The 20,841-nt window shown below is 50.9% G+C and overlaps 2 protein-coding genes across 3 annotated transcripts in view; both read left to right on the plus strand.

Annotated features, from left to right (window-relative positions):
• xlcgf26.1l (XlCGF26.1-like) overlaps positions 1 to 7,641 on the plus strand; it is a 23,736-nt gene extending 16,095 nt beyond the window's left edge. The window contains exons 4-5 of the mRNA XM_031893346.1: positions 3,294 to 3,384; positions 5,669 to 7,641. Of these exons, the coding sequence (XP_031749206.1) occupies positions 3,294 to 3,384; positions 5,669 to 7,304 (1,727 nt within the window). The 3' untranslated portion in view covers positions 7,305 to 7,641. The remainder of the gene's footprint in view (positions 1 to 3,293; positions 3,385 to 5,668) is intronic.
• Positions 7,642 to 11,199: 3,558 nt separating this feature from the next.
• On the plus strand, positions 11,200 to 18,423 carry znf208 (zinc finger protein 208). Of its 2 annotated transcripts, NM_001097373.1 has the most exon segments (4): positions 11,507 to 11,528; positions 14,497 to 14,664; positions 15,547 to 17,732; positions 17,855 to 18,406. In NM_001097373.1, a coding segment is annotated over 1 exon segment (1,602 nt). In that variant the 5' UTR covers positions 11,507 to 11,528; positions 14,497 to 14,664; positions 15,547 to 15,652; the 3' UTR covers positions 17,255 to 17,732; positions 17,855 to 18,406.
• Positions 18,424 to 20,841: the final 2,418 nt, after the last annotated feature.

Raw genomic sequence — 20,841 nt, forward strand, 5'->3', positions numbered from 1 at the left:
CCAACCCCCTCACTGCCCTCACCGTGAGGAACCCCCGACGCTGCTTCAAATGGAAGCTCTGTTCCTCTAATCTAAAGGGGGGGCCTCTGGTGCGCTGATTGTTTTTATGGGAAAAAAGAAGCCCCCCCATCTGCCTGTAATCCCCTCTAATGTACTTGTACAGAGTAATCATGTCCCCTCGCAAGCGCCTCTTTTCCAGAGAAAACAACCCCAACCCTGACAGTCTAACCTCATAGTTTAACCCTTCCATCCCCTTTACCAGTTTAGTTGCACGTCTCTGCACTCTCTCCAGCTCATTAATATCCTTCTTAAGGACTGGAGCCCAAAACTGACCCCCATACTCAAGGTGAGGCCTTACCAGGGGCCTATAAAGGGGCAAAAATATGTTCTCATCCCCTGAGTCAATGCCCTTTTTATACAAGACAGCACTTTATTTGCTTTAGTAGCCACAGAATGACACTGCCTGGAATTAGACAACTTGTTATCTACAAAAACCCCCAGATCCTTCTCCTTCTCCAACTGACTCCGACACAAAGCTACAATAACTGTCTTTCATAATAACTGACTCTGACACAAGGCTGCATGTAGAGAGACAGACTGCTGAGAAGGGGAGAGTGAAGAGTAACTTGATTCTTTTAGATCCGATACAGGATTTTTAAATGATATTTAGTTTCTTATTTCCATGAGATAAGGTTTATATTACATTATGTTACTTTTTGTGATAATTCCCCTTTAACCGCCATGGTATTATAGGCTAGTTGTCAGTTTGGAGGCCAGTGTTCGTATAAAACTAGGGATGCACCAAGTATGTAATTTTCACATTTGGACAAATAAATAATCTCATTTGCCCAATTTGAATCTTGCAGAACAATGCGCAAAACCCAGGATTCCGTGCGTCCCTTTATACAGTCGTATCAGTGTTGACATCGTCTGTTACCGGGTAGTTTTGTTTGCCATAACCAATAGTGTTTTTCCTTTAAATACACAAGTATATAGGACATGTATTAGCGTTTAGCTCTTTGATCGACAAAGATATTTGCCCATTTTAAAACGTGTAGCAGTTTTTTAGGACATTTGTGTATTTATTGAGATTTTATTGCGCCATTGAGAGAGTTTAAAGGGGAAATGTGCCCTAGAAAAATACTTTCTGTATTCAGTATTTGAAGATCATTCGCAGTCAGCATTTATTTTATTGTGTGTTTATGAATGTACCTTTCTCTCGTGCCGCCCTCTGGTTTGGTATTTTTGTGCTGTTACCAAGGTGCCCGGGTAAGTAACCCTACCTATCTGCCATTGGTTTGAATGAAAGGGCGGGGGCTGAATAGGAGAGGGGGGCAAGAGGAATGTAAGAGCATTAATATCTACTCTCTGTAACTCTGCCCCCCCTTAACCTTGCCAGTGACTGAATCAAAGGGGAATGAGAAAGGCAGATAATTCCAATTCCACAACAAAAAGGGGTGATTGGATGTAGATTATCTGTTACCCACCGGCCTCTTCATTCTTAGCATGACTTATGCTCTTCTGTGTTTGCGGTTGTACATTTATATGTTATATTGTATTTATTACTCTAACCCATAAACCTTCCCCTCTTTGTCTTCTGTACCCCGGAATGTCTTAATAAAGACCATGTTAAACAAGAAAGACCCTTTTAGGTGTGATTTCCCCTTTAATAACACAGTGCAGTCCTAGTTTGTGTTTATTGGGGTGTCTAGCAGTGTTATTGTTCACATCCAATTCACTATCAGTAACTAGCACATACATAAGGGTGACACATAGATCAGGCTGTTAGTTAGGGAGTGTGGGTGAAATCAGGCATAAGGGAGTGAAATAAAGGGGCAGATTTCTCTTTCAGTGGGGGGCAAGCGAGCAGCCAGTTTGTGTCCCTTTGCCAATGCTATTCTTGGGGTGCTTACTACCGCGCATTACAGTCCAGGCTGACAGTGGGGGGGGGGGGGGCACTGTATAAAGGGCATAGACAGTCAATAGCTTTACTAAGTCAGGGCAATAAGCTTTGACTAGAGCAGTGGTCCTCAATCTACGGCCCAGGGACCGGATACGGCCCTCCAAGGTCATTTACGCGGCCCCTGCTGTGTCCTAACCCCTTTCTGCCTCAGCGGGGTCCTTGGCCCCAGCACCCCAAGTTTCTGCGTCCCACCTGTTCAGTTAGGACAGGGGGGTGTGTCGTTTGAGGACTAACTATGGTCCGGCCCCCCAACAGTCTGAGGGGCCGTGAACTGGCCCCCTGTATAAAAAGTTTGAGGACCCCTGGACTAGAGATTGGAAGGTACCAGTAAGATGGCACAGGGAAAGTCGGGCAGTAAGGACACAATGGGTTCTCAGCCAAAGGGAAGGGGAGACGAGGACTGGCACAGGGGCATTGTGGGGAAAATAACGGGGAGGTTGTGCCAACTCAGCGAGGGGCAAAACAAAGTGGCATCGGGCAGAGAGGAGACAAGGGTTTACAAACCCACAGCAGCCAATTACAGCTTAGCTTTGTTAGCCTATCATCCCATGTATGGGGCCCTCCAACCTGCCCACCAAACCCCATAGCTGCCCCAACATCAGCCTCCTGTCAGTGGGGCAGGTTTGAAACTCCCATGGGGGCAAGAACCACATTGGCTTATTGGTGCCTGACAACCCAACCAATCATTGGAATCCTGTCACTTGCACCTCAGTGTGGGCATATTGGGGGAGGAGCTCTCACTGTCCTGCCTCCTTCACATGAAAGCTAAAATCTCATTGGCTGCCATGGGTTACTGAGCGGAGACTGAGGGATAGCGCACATGGGGGCGCTGAATAAAAGAGGGACAGTATAATTGCGTATAGGGGTGAGGGGCGTGGCTGGGAATGGGGGGGGGAGACGGGCGGATCACGTGTTGCACTTGTTGGGGGGCATGTAGGTGGCACAGCGGGCCGGGCACATCGCTGCTGAGGGGCAGAGTGACACTACAGGACTGCCTACAAACCCCACTTTAGGGGCAATAATCAGCCCCCCCCCCCCCTGCTGGGTATGTGGGTTGTTCCCATACGCATCCACCGATCAACAGAAGGATCACATGACACACGGCCACATTAGCGGCGTAACCACGGTAACGAACAACATCAATCTCCGCAACTACATAGCTCCACCCATTGTCCCCGCCCAACAACAACTTAGTGGGAAGGCTACTTTGCCGTATAGCCACACCCTTTATTATTCAACTGATCTTTCATTGGTTACAAAGGTTCGTTCTAAACACGAACTCCGCCTTCAGACTGTAAATCTCCGCCTGTTCCTCTTGGCCCCGCCTACTAACTGGCAGCGCTCGTACCCAAGGCCGGAAGCGGAAGTCAGTGCTGCTGCGGAAAGCCGGGAATATGGCGGCACCTTTGCATACTTTATAGGTAATTGCTCTGTCTGGGGTAGTGTTTATGGGAATGCGGGGTATGGGCGCCACTCCCTGCAGGGATATGCGGTAGGCTGGGCATTGGGGAACCGTCCTGCCCTCCCCGACACCAACAGCAGCACCAACTGCGGGACCCCCATAGCGCTCAGCCCCTCCTGCCCCCTATAGGCACCCCATGTGTATAGCTTATATACTGGCCTGTATATACACTGAGTGACTTGTCCTTGTAGGATCAGCCATTCCTCCCTCTCCCTGATCTGTGGGATCCCCTGAACCCCTTGTTCATAGACTCCCCTTATGCCCCCTCCTGCCCCCTATAGGCACCCCATGTGTATAGCTTATATACTGGCCTGTATATACACTGAGTGACTTGTCCTTGTAGGGTCAGCCATTCCTCCCTCTCCCTGATCTGTGGGATCCCCTGAACCCCTTGTTCATAGACTCCCCTTATGCCCCCTCCTGCCCCCTATAGGCACCCCATGTGTATAGCTTATATACTGGCCTGTATATACACTGAGTTACTTGTCCTTGTAGGGTCAGCCATTCCTCCCTCTCTCTGATCTGTGGGATCCCCCTGAACCCCTTGTTCATAGACTCCCCTTATGCCCCCTCCTGCCCCCTATAGGCACCCCATGTGTATAGCTTATATACTGGCCTGTATATACACTGAGTGACTTGTCCTTGTAGGATCAGCCATTCCTCCCTCTCCCTGATCTGTGGGATCCCCCTGAACCCCTTGTTCATAGACTCCCCTTATGCCCCCTCCTGCCCCCTATAGGCACCCCATGTGTATAGCTTATATACTGGCCTGTATATACACTGAGTGACTTGTCCTTGTAGGGTCAGCCATTCCTCCCTCTCCCTGATCTGTGGGATCCCCTGAACCCCTTGTTCATAGACTCCCCTTATGCCCCCTCCTGCCCCCTATAGGCACCCCATGTGTATAGCTTATATACATTGAGTGTGCAAACATTTGTCACGAGGTACACACTGGGACTGGGTTAGCATGAAACTTGCCTTTCAAAAAGGCCATTCTGTATGATTGTGTAGTTCCATTCCTGAAGTACTTCACATGGTTTTTATTTGGGAAACGTTGCCATTTGTGGAAGTTTTCATTTATTGGATACATTAGCCAGGTCTTGTTCAGGGCCCCCTTTGGCTCTCATCTTATTGGTTATCCTGGTAATATTTAACATATTACTTTATTACCACAAGGCTGGGCTTCCAGAATGAGCTAAGGCAGTAAATAATAATTTCTCCTACCAGTTGACCAGTTTGGGAAACTTAAACATATTTTCAAATTCTGTTACTTTTAGCCTTATTCAACCTCTCCCCACACTGTTGCCATGAAACACAGAAATGCCATGAATAGAGTGTAGTTTAAAGGAACAGTAACACCAAAAAATGAAAGAGCTTTAAAGTAATAAAAATATAATGCACTGTTGCCCTGCACTGGTAAAACTGGTGTGTTTGCTACAGTAACACTACTATAATTTATATAATAAGCTGCTGTGTAGCCCCGGGGGCAGCCATTCAAGCTGGAAAAAAGGAGAAAAGGCACAGGTTACATAGCAGATAACAGATAAGTTCTGTAGAATACAATAGTGTTTTATCTGTTATCTGCTATGTGCCTGTGCCTTTTCTCCTTTGAATGGCTGCCCCCATGGCTACATAGCAGCTTATTTATATAAATTATAGTAGACTTTCTGAAGTAAACACACAACTTTTATCAGTGCAGGGCAGCAGCACATTATATTTTAGTTACTTTTATACACTTTCATTTTTTGATGTTACTGATACTTTAACAACAGATAGAGATCCTCCGATAAGCCAATCACTGTGGAGCAGGAAGGATGAGAAGAGTCTGTTATACATTATCTCCTATCATAGCTCATATAAATTTTGTTTTACATCAGGGATCCCCAATCTTTCTTACCTGTGAGCCATAGTCAAATGTAAAAAGACTTGGGGGGCAACACAAGCACCATAAAAGTTCATGGAGGCGCCAAATAATGGCTGTGATAGGGTATATAGAGGCTGCCTAATAGCCAATCAGCTTACAGGGGCTTTATTTGGTAATAAATTTTGTTTTTATTTAACCAAAACTTGCCCCCAAGTCAGGAATTCAAAAATAACTCCCTGGTTTGGGGGCACTGAGAGCAACATCCAAGGGGTTGGGGAGCAGCATGTTGCCCCTGAGTCACTGGTTGGGGATCACTGTTTTGCCAACTGCCATACAGGTAATGATGATCTACTTTCAATTCCCATTTCTCTCTCAACAGGGCTGCTCCACTAGTGGAACGTAAGCTCTCTGCATACACGGTGAATATGGATCAAGGATCCGTCCATCTCAAAATAGACAGAGGAACTCAATCTGTTATCACCATGGAACCACCCTCGCTGCTGAGAAAGCCAAGGAAGTTAAAGGGGAAAATTGGAAATAAACCAAGGAACTCCAAATATCACCTGAGCTCAATAAAGAGTAAAATGGGTTCTTTATCTGGGCCTAGTTCCCCAGAGGTTGAACACAACATAAATCAGGTAAAGAGAGAGGAAATGGACTCAGGCTCTGAAGATGGGCTGAACTCTCTGCCTAGAGAAGTGAAAATGGAGACGGTAGAGTTGGACTCTGAGTGTGATCCAGATACAGCTGAGGGTGACCCTGAGGCAGAGGTATTACAGATAAAGGTAGAGGAGGAAGACTATGATCCGAGTGCAGTGGAAAGTGAGGAATGTGCAGCCAGTGACACGGAGGGCTGCCTACATGATAAGAGGAGTTGGGCAAGGCACTATAGCCTCACTGTGTCCGGGTCTAGTGACTCCTCTGGCGGGCTGGATAAATCCATGGATTTTGTAGGGTCGAGACAGCCCCCAGACACGGGCAAGGCAAACGCAAGATGTGAGAGTGACTCGGAAACCCAGGAGTCTTCTTGCTTCGTCTGTAATGAGTGCGGGAAATACTTTTTACTGCAAAGTGAATTTCTCTCCCACCCCTGTGTCTCTGACACTAATATGGATAATACTGGTAACCCCCTGAGGAGTTGCTGCCAGTTGCATCTGCTGGCCCATAGTGACGGGAAGCCTTTCACATGTACAGAATGCGGCAAAGGGATCTCTACGAAGAGCAACCTCCAGAGCCACCAGAAGATTCACCGGGGGGCCAAACCGTTTGTATGTACACAATGCGGGAAAGGCTTCTCCAGAAAGTACAGCCTTAATAATCACGTGAGGTTCCACACAGGCGATAAACCCTTTGTGTGTACGGAGTGCGGGAAAAGCTTCCCCGAGAAGAGCAAGCTCCACAGTCACGTGAAGATCCACACGGGAGAGAAACCCTTCATATGCCCAGTGTGTGGCAAAGGCTTCTCCGAAAAGTGCAACCTTTATAACCACCAGACCATTCACACGGGGGAGAAACCATTCATGTGTCCGGAATGCGGGGAAAGGTTCTCTCGGAAAAGCACCCTAAGCATCCACAAGAACGTGCACACGGGGGAGAAACCATTCACCTGTCCGGAATGTGGGAAAAATTTCTCCCAAAAGAGCAACCTTCGCAGTCACCAGCGAATTCACACAGGGGAGAAACCCTTCTCGTGCAAGGTGTGCGGGAAGAGCTTCTATGAAAAGAAGAATCTGCACCGTCACGAGGCTATCCACACCGGGGAGAAACCGTACATCTGCTCCCATTGCGGGAAGGGCTTTTCCGACAAGGGTGCGCTCCACACTCACTTTAGGGTGCACACCAAGGAGAAACCCTTCCCATGCAGAGAGTGCGGCAAGAGCTTCACTCAGAAGAGCAACCTTCAGATCCACCAGAGGATTCACACTGGGCAGAAACCATTCATATGTACAGAGTGCGGGGATTGCTTCTCTGTGAAGATCAGCCTTCAGAAGCACCAAAAAACCCACTCTGTGTAGGGAACCTCCGGGGCGGGACTGCAGGGGGAGAACCCCTGGCACTTATTGAGGTTCTCCAGATGTATCCCACTATGCACAAAGGGTTACACAAGGAATAACTGTCCAGCTAAGAATGACAATGGGCCTTTGTATGTAGGAATATCACTGCACAGCCCTGGGCGCTCTGTAATCCCAGCCTGAGGGTGTCTATGAATTATGCTCAGTATTTACAGACTCTAGAATCCATGGCCCCCACTCGGCACATACAGGAGATTGGCACCACCGGACTTTGTACCTTTTCTGTCTGCCTAAGGATTCCCTGGATATTAAAGGTGCTTTGTGTTTCTATTTAAAGGGATACTGGCATTGCTTATTCTTTTATGCACCACTGTCATGTAAAAGAAATATATAGAATATTTGATGACTAATATATGGTCCCTGGGCTTAAAAAGGGTCATTAAGTTTAAAAATGGCCCGTCTATTTGAGCTCCCATAGACACTCTCTGGCCAGTGTCGGCTACAAATGAGTGGTGGGTGTGTCCTAAAATCACTCCCCAGAAGCAAAGCAGGATGATTATAGCCAATCACAGCTCTGTCTTCACACACAGCAAAAGAAGACAGAATGTGTGGTGCTGGTGGCTCCTCCCCCAATAGGTGGGAGGGCTGGAGTTGGAAGCAGCATCGGACTGGGCCAACGGGGTACCGGGAAAAAACCTGGTGGGCCCCACCAAGCCAGATCTGATCCCCCCCCCCAGGGCGCTCCTGATCTGCCGTCTCCCTCCCCCGACGCGTTGCAGGTAAGTTTCTTTTAGGAATGCTCGGGGGAGGGGGTCGGAGGGTGTTGGGGCCTCTGCGGGGGGGTGAAGGCAGCGGGGGGCCATTGGGGGGTTAGGGGGGCCCCTGACGCAGAAGCCCCGGTGGGCCCTGCACCGCCCAGTCCGACCCTGGTGGAAAGTTAGGGGAGGCTTACACTAAAGGGGCACAAAGCAATAATTAAAGCCACATTCCTTGTATATATACACAATATATTCCTTTTAAAGGGTAAGTATCATAAAAACAAAAACGCAAGTGCAAATTTAGGTCACATTCATTACAGTCTTTCTTCCCAGTCCCCTCTCTACTTTTCAGCTTTAAATCTTTATTAGAATCTGACTGTAAGACAACGTTGCCTGTATAGAGAGGGGGATGGGGGGCTAAAGCTGGGCATACACTGTACAATCTGTGCGGTTGGTGTGCTTGCCAAACGAGTGCATCTTTATCCAGTTTGGTCAACAGTAGCAGCCAATCGGCATTTAGCTTTGAACTGTCTACTACAAGTTAGAAAACGAAAGCAAAGGTTGGATTGGTTGCTATGGGTAACTTCACCAGAATCTCTAATCGCAAGATGGGGCTGTTGCAAGAGTACAAGGTACTCCTGCACTCCAGGTACAGACAGCTGCAGGTAAGAGCGAGGGACGTGAATGGGTTTCACTATGGGTTCAGCCAGGGGAATAAAGGTACAATAGCTCAAATTGACCAGAATCCCTGTGGGACCTGCAGGATGGGTTGAAATCTAGGCAGGTTCATATTGGGTGGGGGTCGGACTGCACTCCTCTATTGCCCCCTAAGATTCCCCATGTGGAACCAGAGGCTAAGAGCGCTGTTCCTGCTGGATTCCCCTTGTTACACTGAGCACAATCCAACAGGAACAGCCCTCCCTGCTCCCATCTGTATGGCACCCCTTCTCATTGCCTCACTCCCCTGCAGCCATCATGTCAGGCTGGTGTACAGATCCCATACACTGGAGCTTTATTTATCCCTTCAGCCGGTCAGATCCCCCTCCTGCCCAGTATGGCAGCTGCACCCTGGGTAAGTTACTGGGGCACAAAATCATTGGAGATAGATGGAGCTGGGAGGGGGGGGACACTGGGTAGGAGGAGATGGATGGAGCTGGGGGGGGACACTGGGTAGGAGGAGATGGATGGAGCTGGGAGGGGGGGGACACTGGGTAGGAGGAGATGGATGGAGCTGGGGGGGGGGGACACTGGGTAGGAGGAGATGGATGGAGCTGGGGGGGGGGGACACTGGGTAGGAGGAGATGGATGGAGCTGGGGGGGGGGGGGGGACACTGGGTAGGAGGAGATGGATGGAGCTGGGGGGGGGGACACTGGGTAGGAGGAGATGGATGGAGCTGGGGGGGACACTGGGTAGGAGGAGATGGATGGAGCTGGGGGGGGGGGACACTGGGTAGGAGGAGATGGATGGAGCTGGGGGGGGGGGACACTGGGTAGGAGGAGATGGATGGAGCTGGGGGGGGACACTGGGTAGGAGGAGATGGATGGAGCTGGGGGGGGGGCACTGGGTAGGAGGAGATGGATGGAGCTGGGAGGGGGGGGACACTGGGTAGGAGGAGATGGATGGAGCTGGGAGGGGGACACTGGGTAGGAGGAGATGGATGGAGCTGGGGGGGGGACACTGGGTAGGAGGAGATGGATGGAGCTGGGGGGGGACACTGGGTAGGAGGAGATGGATGGAGCTGGGGGGGGGGCACTGGGTAGGAGGAGATGGATGGAGCTGGGAGGGGGGGGACACTGGGTAGGAGGAGATGGATGGAGCTGGGAGGGGGGGGACACTGGGTAGGAGGAGCTGGATGGAGCTGGGAGGGGGACACTGGGTAGGAGGAGATGGATGGAGCTGGGAGGGGGGGGACACTAGGTAGGAGGAGATGGATGGAGCTGGGGGGGGGGGACACTGGGTAGGAGGAGATGGATGGAGCTGGGGGGGGACACTGGGTAGGAGGAGATGGATGGAGCTGGGGGGGGGGGGGACACTGGGTAGGAGGAGATGGATGGAGCTGGGGGGGGGGGACACTGGGTAGGAGGAGATGGATGGAGCTGGGGGGGGGGGGACACTGGGTAGGAGGAGATGGATGGAGCTGGGGGGGGACACTGGGTAGGAGGAGATGGATGGAGCTGGGGGGGGGGACACTGGGTAGGAGGAGATGGATGGAGCTGGGGGGGACACTGGGTAGGAGGAGATGGATGGAGCTGGGGGGGGGCACTGGGTAGGAGGAGATGGATGGAGCTGGGAGGGGGGGACACTGGGTAGGAGGAGATGGATGGAGCTGGGAGGGGGACACTGGGTAGGAGGAGATGGATGGAGCTGGGGGGGGGACACTGGGTAGGAGGAGATGGATGGAGCTGGGAGGGGGGGGACACTGGGTAGGAGGAGATGGATGGAGCTGGGGGGGGACACTGGGTAGGAGGAGATGGATGGAGCTGGGGGGGGGACACTGGGTAGGAGGAGATGGATGGAGCTGGGGGGGGGACACTGGGTAGGAGGAGATGGATGGAGCTGGGGGGGGGGCACTGGGTAGGAGGAGATGGATGGAGCTGGGAGGGGGGGGACACTGGGTAGGAGGAGATGGATGGAGCTGGGAGGGGGGGGACACTGGGTAGGAGGAGATGGATGGAGCTGGGAGGGGGGGGACACTGGGTAGGAGGAGATGGATGGAGCTGGGAGGGGGGGGACACTGGGTAGGAGGAGATGGATGGAGCTGGGAGGGGGGGGACACTGGGTAGGAGGAGATGGATGGAGCTGGGAGGGGGGGGACACTGGGTAGGAGGAGATGGATGGAGCTGGGAGGGGGGGGACACTGGGTAGGAGGAGATGGATGGAGCTGGGAGGGGGGGGACACTGGGTAGGAGGAGATGGATGGAGCTGGGAGGGGGGGACACTGGGTAGGAGGAGATGGATGGAGCTGGGAGGGGGGGACACTGGGTAGGAGGAGATGGATGGAGCTGGGAGGGGGGGACACTGGGTAGGAGGAGATGGATGGAGCTGGGAGGGGGGGGACACTGGGTAGGAGGAGATGGATGGAGCTGGGAGGGGGGGGACACTGGGTACAGGGAGACGGGTGGAGCCGGGGGGGGGCTAGAGAAGGCCGGTAGCGGAGCAGAAAGCGGTACCGATCAGGACAGGAGGGGGTTACACACATTACAGAAACCGCTCATTAGTACCAGGCGTGCTCCCGAGGCGCGCACACTGTCAGGCTGTAATTTACTTTCAATGAGTCCGAGAAGCCCCGCCCCGCATGTCATCACACGCTCTCTCTTATTGGTCGAATGAAGGAGCCGTTTCCCGCTGAAGTTTTCACATCGCGGAGCCCCGCCCATTGTTTATTCCCTCACCCACCGCTGCCAACCCGGAAGCGGAAGTGAGTAACTGGCGAAGTCGGGAAGATGGAAGCGGCTTGTAGTTAGGCAGGTGAGAGGCTTCTGTGCGGAGTAACTGGCAGCTGGGGGAGAGGCCGCTAAGGCTGCTGGGTAGGCACTGCAGCTTATAGTTCCTGCCGCAGGTTCGGTTGCAGAGTTTGGGGAGGGAGGTGCATGAGGGGCCCCTGTGGGAGGCACAGTGTGGGGGCTGCAAGTTCATTCCAGTGGGTGTTTGTTATTGCGCTCTCTCACTGGCCTTGCTGGGTCCCACCCTCTTATGGGAATGTGTATTATTGTGTGTAAGCAACGTCACTGGGGGTGTTGCCTATAGCAACCAATCAGAGATTCGCTTTACTTGTTGGTTAATGTTCAATTCTAATTGCTGATTGGTTGCTATGGGCAACATTACCTGTGACGTTGGCTTACACACGAATAAATATGCCCCTAAATATCCTGTACTATCCAGTCCCATTGGCCAGTGTGTCCCACAGTGATGTTAAACTGCAACTCCCAATCAGTTTGTCCCATCAGAGTGCGCACGGTATATTTACCCTTAATATAGTACTATTCAGTGACCCACGGGTGTGCAGCATACTGTGCCCTGACCCCAGTACTGTGTGAGCCTGCACATCCCTAGCACTTAGTATAGATACACTGTGTGTGAGTGTGTATACACCAGGTCTGCACTGGCATTCAGTATAGGCCCGGGCATTCCCAGTACCCAGAGGCACAAACAGCCCCCCAGCCCAATAAATAGTGACTGTCTGTGGCACCTTACAGCCCCCCTGGCATTCCCAGTACCCAGAGGCACAAACAGCCCCCCCCCAGCCCAATAAATAGTGACTGTCTGTGGCACCTTACAGCCCCCCTGGCATTCCCAGTACCCAGAGGCACAAACAGCCCCCCAGCCCAATAAATAGTGACTGTCTGTGGCACCTTACAGCCCCCCTGGCATTCCCAGTACCCAGAGGCACAAACAGCCCCCCAGCCCAATAAATAGTGACTGTCTGTGGCACCTTACAGCCCCCCCTGGCATTCCCAGTACCCAGAGGCACAAACAGCCCCCCCCCAGCCCAATAAATAGTGACTGTCTGTGGCACCTTACAGCCCCCCTGGCATTCCCAGTACCCAGAGGCACAAACAGCCCCCCAGCCCAATAAATAGTGACTGTCTGTGGCACCTTACAGCCCCCCTGGCATTCCCAGTACCCAGAGGCACAAACAGCCCCCCCCCAGCCCAATAAATAGTGACTGTCTGTGGCACCTTACAGCCCCCCTGGCATTCCCAGTACCCAGAGGCACAAACAGCCCCCCCCCAGCCCAATAAATAGTGAGTGTCTGTGGCACCTTACAGCCCCCCTGGCATTCCCAGTACCCAGAGGCACAAACAGCCCCCCCAGCCCAATAAATAGTGACTGTCTGTGGCACCTTACAGCCCCCCTGGCATTCCCAGTACCCAGAGGCACAAACAGCCCCCCCAGCCCAATAAATAGTGACTGTCTGTGGCACCTTACAGCCCCCCTGGCTTTCCCAGTACCCAGAGGCACAAACAGCCCCCCCCAGCCCAATAAATAGTGACTGTCTGTGGCACCTTACAGCCCCCCTGGCATTCCCAGTACCCAGAGGCACAAACAGCCCCCCCCCCAGCCCAATAAATAGTGACTGTCTGTGGCACCTTACAGCCCCCCTGGCATTCCCAGTACCCAGAGGCACAAACAGCCCCCCCCCCAGCCCAATAAATAGTGACTGTCTGTGGCACCTTACAGCCCCCCTGGCATTCCCAGTACCCAGAGGCACAAACAGCCCCCCCCCCAGCCCAATAAATAGTGACTGTCTGTGGCACCTTACAGCCCCCCTGGCATTCCCAGTACCCAGAGGCACAAACAGCCCCCCGCAGCCCAATAAATAGTGACTGTCTGTGGCACCTTACAGCCCCCCTGGCATTCCCAGTACCCAGAGGCACAAACAGCCCCCCCCCCCCAGCCCAATAAATAGTGACTGTCTGTGGCACCTTACAGCCCCCCTGGCATTCCCAGTACCCAGAGGCACAAACAGCCCCCCCAGCCCAATAAATAGTGACTGTCTGTAGCACCTTACAGCCCCCCTGGCATTCCCAGTACCCAGAGGCACAAACAGCCCCCCAGCCCAATAAATAGTGACTGTCTGTGGCACCTTACAGCCCCCCTGGCATTCCCAGTACCCAGAGGCACAAACAGCCCCCCCAGCCCAATAAATAGTGACTGTCTGTGGCACCTTACAGCCCCCCTGGCATTCCCAGTACCCAGAGGCACAAACAGCCCCCCCCAGCCCAATAAATAGTGACTGTCTGTGGCACCTTACAGCCCCCCGGCATTCCCAGTACCCAGAGGCACAAACAGCCCCCCCCCAGCCCAATAAATAGTGACTGTCTGTGGCACCTTACAGCCCCCTGGCATTCCCAGTACCCAGAGGCACAAACAGCCCCCCCCCAGCCCAATAAATAGTGACTGTCTGTGGCACCTTACAGCCCCCCTGGCATTCCCAGTACCCAGAGGCACAAACAGCCCCCCCAGCCCAATAAATAGTGACTGTCTGTGGCACCTTACAGCCCCCCTGGCATTCCCAGTACCCAGAGGCACAAACAGCCCCCCCAGCCCAATAAATAGTGACTGTCTGTGGCACCTTACAGCCCCCCTGGCATTCCCAGTACCCAGAGGCACAAACAGCCCCCCCCCCCAGCCCAATAAATAGTGACTGTCTGTGGCACCTTACAGCCCCCCTGGCATTCCCAGTACCCAGAGGCACAAACAGCCCCCCCAGCCCAATAAATAGTGACTGTCTGTAGCACCTTACAGCCCCCCTGGCATTCCCAGTACCCAGAGGCACAAACAGCCCCCCCAGCCCAATAAATAGTGACTGTCTGTGGCACCTTACAGCCCCCCTGGCATTCCCAGTACCCAGAGTACAGTATTTCTGGCTTGGCAAGCTATAGGTCTGGGAACTTACTGTTATACGCTGAGATATCTTATTCTTCCGTGACAGGAATCCTGCGTGATACCCAGTGTAGAACAAGTAGCCTCCTGCTCCCACTCATAGGAGCTCCACCCATTACCCACATGGACCCACACTCCTCACTGATTGGCAAGAGATGAGCAATAATTATCTCAGATGAAGGTGAAGCGTTCTTTGACCATCTGAACCAGATGGAAGGTATGTATGTATATTTTTGTTTATATACTTGTGTATTCGGCTCTGTGCATTCGAACAGTACATGAATAGAACACACAGGGCTCCTTAATAAACCAATCTAAATACATAGTAACATAGTAAGTTAGGTTGAAAAAAAGACATAAGTCCATCAAGTTCAACCATAATGCCTATATATAACCTGCCTAACTGCTAGTTGATCCAGAGGAAGGCAAAAACCCCATCTGAAGCCTCTAATTTGCCCCAGAGGGGAAAAAATTCCTTCCTGACTCCAAGATGGCAATTGGACCCATCCCTGGGGCAACTTGTACTGAGAGCTATCTCCCATTACCCTGTATTTCCTATATAGTTACATTAAAGATTAAGAGCTGCAAGTGGAAGGAGGTCCCTGTCCTTCAGAGCTTACAATCTAAGTTGGTAACTTGTATACACAAAGTGCTGAATTTGCTGTACACAGAACTGAAGAATCACAAGTGATCTGAACCGAGTCACCAGCAAAGTGATCAGCCAGCGTGACACCGGGTGAGATGAGAGACTGAGGATGAATACCCGAGTACCGAGATAAGGGAGGAGCTTATGGGGAGCTTTATAAAATGTTCCAGTTGCAGGACTGCAGGGAGAACTGGTGATGAATACAGTGCAATGAGATTAGGAAGTGCAAAGTGAAAGAGAGACAGCAGAGATGGAAAGAGTGCACATAGTAGCACAATCTGCCATAATAGTGAAAAACTATTCATAACTGATCACCCCGGCGAATGGCCTTGTAGCGCTTGTAGCCGGCCCGGCCTAGAGCTTGTAGCTATTGGAAATCAGAGAATGAAGAAATAGATTGTCTTGACGCAACCAGGAGTAAAATTGGCTCCTTTTCTCTGGCTTGTTTTACAGGCACCGAACCAGAAATGTCCCTATGAACCCAACTCAGATCCACCATATGCAGTGAAGGTGGGAAAAGCTCAGTGGTGGAGAATCTCCAGAGACTGGGTCAGTAGCCATGAAACTGGGCAAGGAGCTGCCTGACTGTAACCAGGGGACAGTGATGAAGAGTGAAACGGATCCATGGCCTGGAGTTGGTTCCTCCGAGGAAGAACCAGAAATCCTACAGATAAAGATAAAAGAAGAAGAAGAAGCAGGTGGTGGAGATGAGCCCAATGCAATGAAACATACAGAGTCCCCTTACCCTTCCGTATGCACAGATCATCTTGCCGTGCAGTTCCACAAGGAACAGAAGGATGAACTGTCTGACTCTCGGCATCCAACCGGAATTAAGAGAGAAGGGGATCCGTATTCTGGGGCGGAAGCAGAAATATTGCGAGTAAAGGTAGAGGAAGAAGAACCCAACTCTGGCAGAGAAGTAAAATCTGAGCTGGAAGGAAGGAACTGTAACGATCCAGGGGTCATACAAACTGAATTGACATCTGTTGCACACGTCTGTTGCACACGTCTTGCTTCCCATACTGAGAAGAACCGTCCCACTACTACAAATAGGAGAAGAAAAGCCAAGGAGAGAGATTTCACGTGCAGCCACTGTGGCAAAAACTTCAAGAGGAAATATAACTTACAGGTACATCAGCGGGTACACACCGGGGAGAAACCATTCACGTGTTCAGAATGTGGGAAAAGCTTCTCCCTGAAAAGCATTCTAAAAGGTCACCAGAAAGTGCACAGAGGGGGGAAACCTTTCCAAAGTGCTGAGGGTGGGGGAAGCCCCAGTGATGCCCAAACTGAGGAGAAGCGCTTCAAGTGCCCAGAGTGCGGGAAAGGTTTCTCCGACAAGTACAGCCTCTTCATACACCTTAGAGTGCACACAGGGGAGAAACCCTTCTCCTGTACAGAGTGCGGCGAGAGGTTTGGCTACAAAAGCACTCTCAGAATACACTTTAAGCGTCACTCAGGGGAGAAACCATTCACCTGTTCAGAGTGTGGGAAACAATTCTTCCAGAAAAGAAACCTTCGCTGCCACCAGAGGGTTCACACGGGAGAGAGACCGTTCACTTGTGCGGAGTGTGGAGAAAGGTTCTCTCGAAGGAGTACGCTAATTGCTCACAAGATTGTTCATACGGGGAAAAAACCTTTCATCTGCACAGACTGCGGGAAGAGCTTCTCGAGGAAATTCGACCTTCAGCTTCACGAGAAAGTTCACAGCGGTGAGAAGCCGTTTACGTGCACAGAGTGTGGGAAAGGGTTCTCTCAGCAGAGGAGGCTCTACAGTCACCTGGCAGTTCACACAGGGGAGAAACCATTCACATGTACAGAATGTGGCAAAGGCTTCTCTGAAAAGAGGCGACTTTATAATCACCAGGCAGTTCATACAGGGGAGAAACCATTTAAGTGCACAGAATGTGGGAAATGCTTTGCTCTAAAGGGAACCCTTCGCTGCCACCAGGAGCTTCACACAGGAGCCAGACCCTTTACATGCACTGAGTGCGGCGAGACGTTCTCTAAGAAAGACACACTAAACACTCATTTAAAGATTCACACAGGGGAGAAACCCTTTGCATGCACTGAATGTCCTAAGCGCTTTGCTAAAAAAAGCAACCTTCAGCGCCACCAGAAGGTTCATAAGGAGAAACCTCTCGCTGATGGCAGCGTCTGAAGAAAAGGGGCAGTCACAGTGTGAGGGAAAAACCATTCATATGTTCAGAATGTGGAAAATATATCTCTAAAGGGAGTACACACAGGGGAGAAACCATTCATATGTTCAGAATGAGGAAAATATATCTCTAAAGGGAGTACACACAGGGGAGAAACCATTCATATGTTCAGAATGAGGAAAATATATCTCTAAAGGGAGTACACACAGGGGAGAAAACATTCATATGTTCAGAATGAGGAAAATATATCTCTAAAGGGAGTACACACAGGGGAGAAACCATTCATATATTCAGAAGGTGGAAAATATATCTCTAAAGGGAGTACACACAGGGGAGAAACAATTCATATGTTCAGAATGAGGAAAATATATCTCTAAAGGGAGTACACACAGAGGAGAAACCATTCATATGTTCAGAAGGTGGAAAATATATCTCTAAAGGGAGTACACACAGGGGAGAAACCATTCATATGTTCAGAAGGTGGAAAATATATCTCTAAAGGGAGTACACACAGAGGAGAAACCATTCATATGTTCAGAAGGTGGAAAATATATCTCTAAAGGGAGTACACACAGAGGAGAAACCATTCATATGTTCAGAAGGTGGAAAATATATCTCTAAAGGGAGTACACACAGGGGAGAAACCATTCATATATTCAGAAGGTGGAAAATATATCTCTAAAGGGAGTACACACAGGGGAGAAACCATTCATATGTTCAGAATGAGGAAAATATATCTCTAAAGGGAGTACACACAGGGGAGAAACCATTCATATATTCAGAAGGTGGAAAATATATCTCTAAAGGGAGTACACACAGGGGAGAAACCATTCATATATTCAGAATGTGGAAAAGGTTACTAAGTGAGTATACACAGTATGTTATTGGTTAAGATGAGAATCACTTTTTTCAAAGCTTTTCCACATTCTAAACGTAATGAATGGTTTCTGTGACTGGTGGGCGTGGCAGCTGTGTGATTTAGAGAAGCATTTCCTACAGTCGGACATGGGAATACTCTTTCTGTGCTTCATATCACGTTTTATAACTTTCTCAGCTGGCTGACTTGGCCCAGGAGCCTCACTAAGCGAAGTCAAGGTGATATTTATGTACATAATGTATAAATGTACAGAATCCGTGTTCCTTTCTAATACAAACAATCGTGTCAGTGTCATTCCTTGTGTGTATTGTGTGTGTCACAGCTGTAACCCCAAGTGCAGTTTGGGGGGGCCCTACGGTATGGGCCTGGCCCTTCCTGGTACCTGGAACCTCCTTCCTAATGTGAATGGATCCCTCGTGTCCGTTGGAAGGCCCTACTGGTAAATAAAGCATTAGAAAGGTTATTATATGATCCCCTTATATATTTATACATAGTTATCATGTCCCCCCTAGAATGATATTACTGACAGATCAGTATTTGTACCCATTGACTATAGCAGTCTGTTGGTAGCCCCGCCTCTATAATGACAGCACTCTAGGCTGCACCAAGGGATGCCAATATAAGGGACTATGGTTGGGCATCAGTGCTCTATTTATGTATATTGGTGCCCGGGTCAGGTTGGCAGCCCCTGTTTATATTCCCTCTGCCTTTCTCATATACACCCCTGTACAGCTCGTGCCCATCAGAGCGCACGCGGGGACGCATGGAACTGAAGCGGATGGGTACCCTACAGCCATTTTCCCTCTATCTTCCCTCTATCTCTAAACAGTTAAAGATGCAAAATCTCCTCCAATGGGAATCCTCCCTACTACTACTGCCTGTGTGACAGCCCTGCCTTTGTGCCTGTAGCCCCACACAGACCCATATCAGTTCTGCCAGGCCGGATGCTTACGTGGGTCACTCAGTGGCTCCTTGTGGGTAACGGCTGCTCAGGGAGAAGGATATGTGGGAGAGGGATACGTGGCTAGGGCACAGGCGGAGTTAGTATGGGGAGCCGCTGCTTAGGGGTCCCTACCTATGGGAGATAGCAGGGAGCCGCCATATTCCCAGCATACAGTGGGGCACACCAAATTCACTCAACTCCTATATTTAAATGGGTGAAGAATGTAGGCTAGGGCGGAGTCCTCTGAGAGGGTGTGGCTCAGTTCAGGAGGGTGACGCCCATAACAGACTGAGGGAGGTGTAAGAACAGGGACAATTCAGCCCATATACAGTTACAGTAGTGGGTAGGGTTGTGCATTACCGGTACTTTCTGGTTTGTTACTGGCCCAGTTGGTACAGAGGCTCAGGTGGAGATCCATCTGTATCCTCTGCTTTTATTCCATGTCACCTCTCTGCTCCATCTGTATTTTCTGCTCCCAACCCCGTGTCACCTCTCTGCTCCATCTGTATTTTCTGCTCCCAACCCCGTGTCACCTCTCTGCTCCATCTGTATTTTCTGCTCCCAACCTCGTGTCACCTCTCTGCTCCATCTGTATTTTCTGCTCCCAACCCCGTGTCACCTCTCTGCTCCATCTGTATACCCTGCTCCCAACCCCGTGTCACCTCTCTGCTCCATCTGTATTTTCTGCTCCCAACCCCGTGTCACCTCTCTGCTCCATCTGTATTTTCTGCTCCCAACCCCGTGTCACCTCTCTGCTCCATCTGTATACCCTGCTCCCAACCCCGTGTCACCTCTCTGCTCCATCTGTATACCCTGCTCCCAACCCTGTGTCACCTCTCTGCTCCATCTGTATTTTCTGCTCCCAACCCTGTGTCACCTCTCTGCTCCATCTGTATACCCTGCTCTCAGCTCGTGTCACCTTACTAGGGTAAAAGCCCTAGCAACCAGATAGCACTTGACAACCCGGTCGGCCATGTCACCCCCGCACCTGTGCTATTGCATCGCACCCCCTGCCCCCCCATGTGTTTCGGCGTGCAGTCCACGTGGGGTGTGGGTACAAAACAATAGTTCATTGCCCCCACTGCGTAATGACAAACGGCGGGGGCAATGAAAATGGAGCACAGACTAGGGGTAGGCAGGAGAGGCTCCAGCCTGGCGCCCCCCAATCGTTGTTCCCTAGGCAGCTGCCTCTTCTGCCTACCCCTAGTTCCGGCCCTGGTTCCCCGCCTGGAGCACACATTTGCCCTTGTAATAAATCCCATTCCCCCTGTGACACCTCCAGAGCTTTGATCCTTCCACCACAGGGAGAGCCACCTCCATTGGGCACCCATCTGCTCACCTACCTGAATACACCAACATGCGCTATCTGGCTGCCATATTGGGATCGTATGATATTCTTACACAAACACGCCAGTGTATTCTCTAATGCCATGCTACACTTGTACTTAGTGCCACTTGTACTGCATGATATTCTAAAAATACCCCCCTCTCCCCCCATGACAGGCAGGCTGTGATGGTTTCCTTTCAGTCTGTGGGAGTTTCTGGCAGAAAGAAGGGTATATTTTCCCTTTAGACCTGTATGTTCTTATAAACAATATATGCCCGGGCTGCCCATGGAACCCCTTGCTGCTAGCCATATATTTTCCCTATACACATCCCTATATCCCCAGCTGGGTTCTACTTCCCCTTGAATATTCCCCATAGGGAACCAAGGCAGAGCTCCTGCTTAGGGTCTGTATTTCAGCCAAGGAGATGAAATCTGCCAAATG

Source organism: Xenopus tropicalis, chromosome 9 (genome assembly GCF_000004195.4).
Source record: "Xenopus tropicalis strain Nigerian chromosome 9, UCB_Xtro_10.0, whole genome shotgun sequence".
Classification (NCBI taxonomy): Eukaryota; Metazoa; Chordata; class Amphibia; order Anura; family Pipidae; genus Xenopus; species Xenopus tropicalis.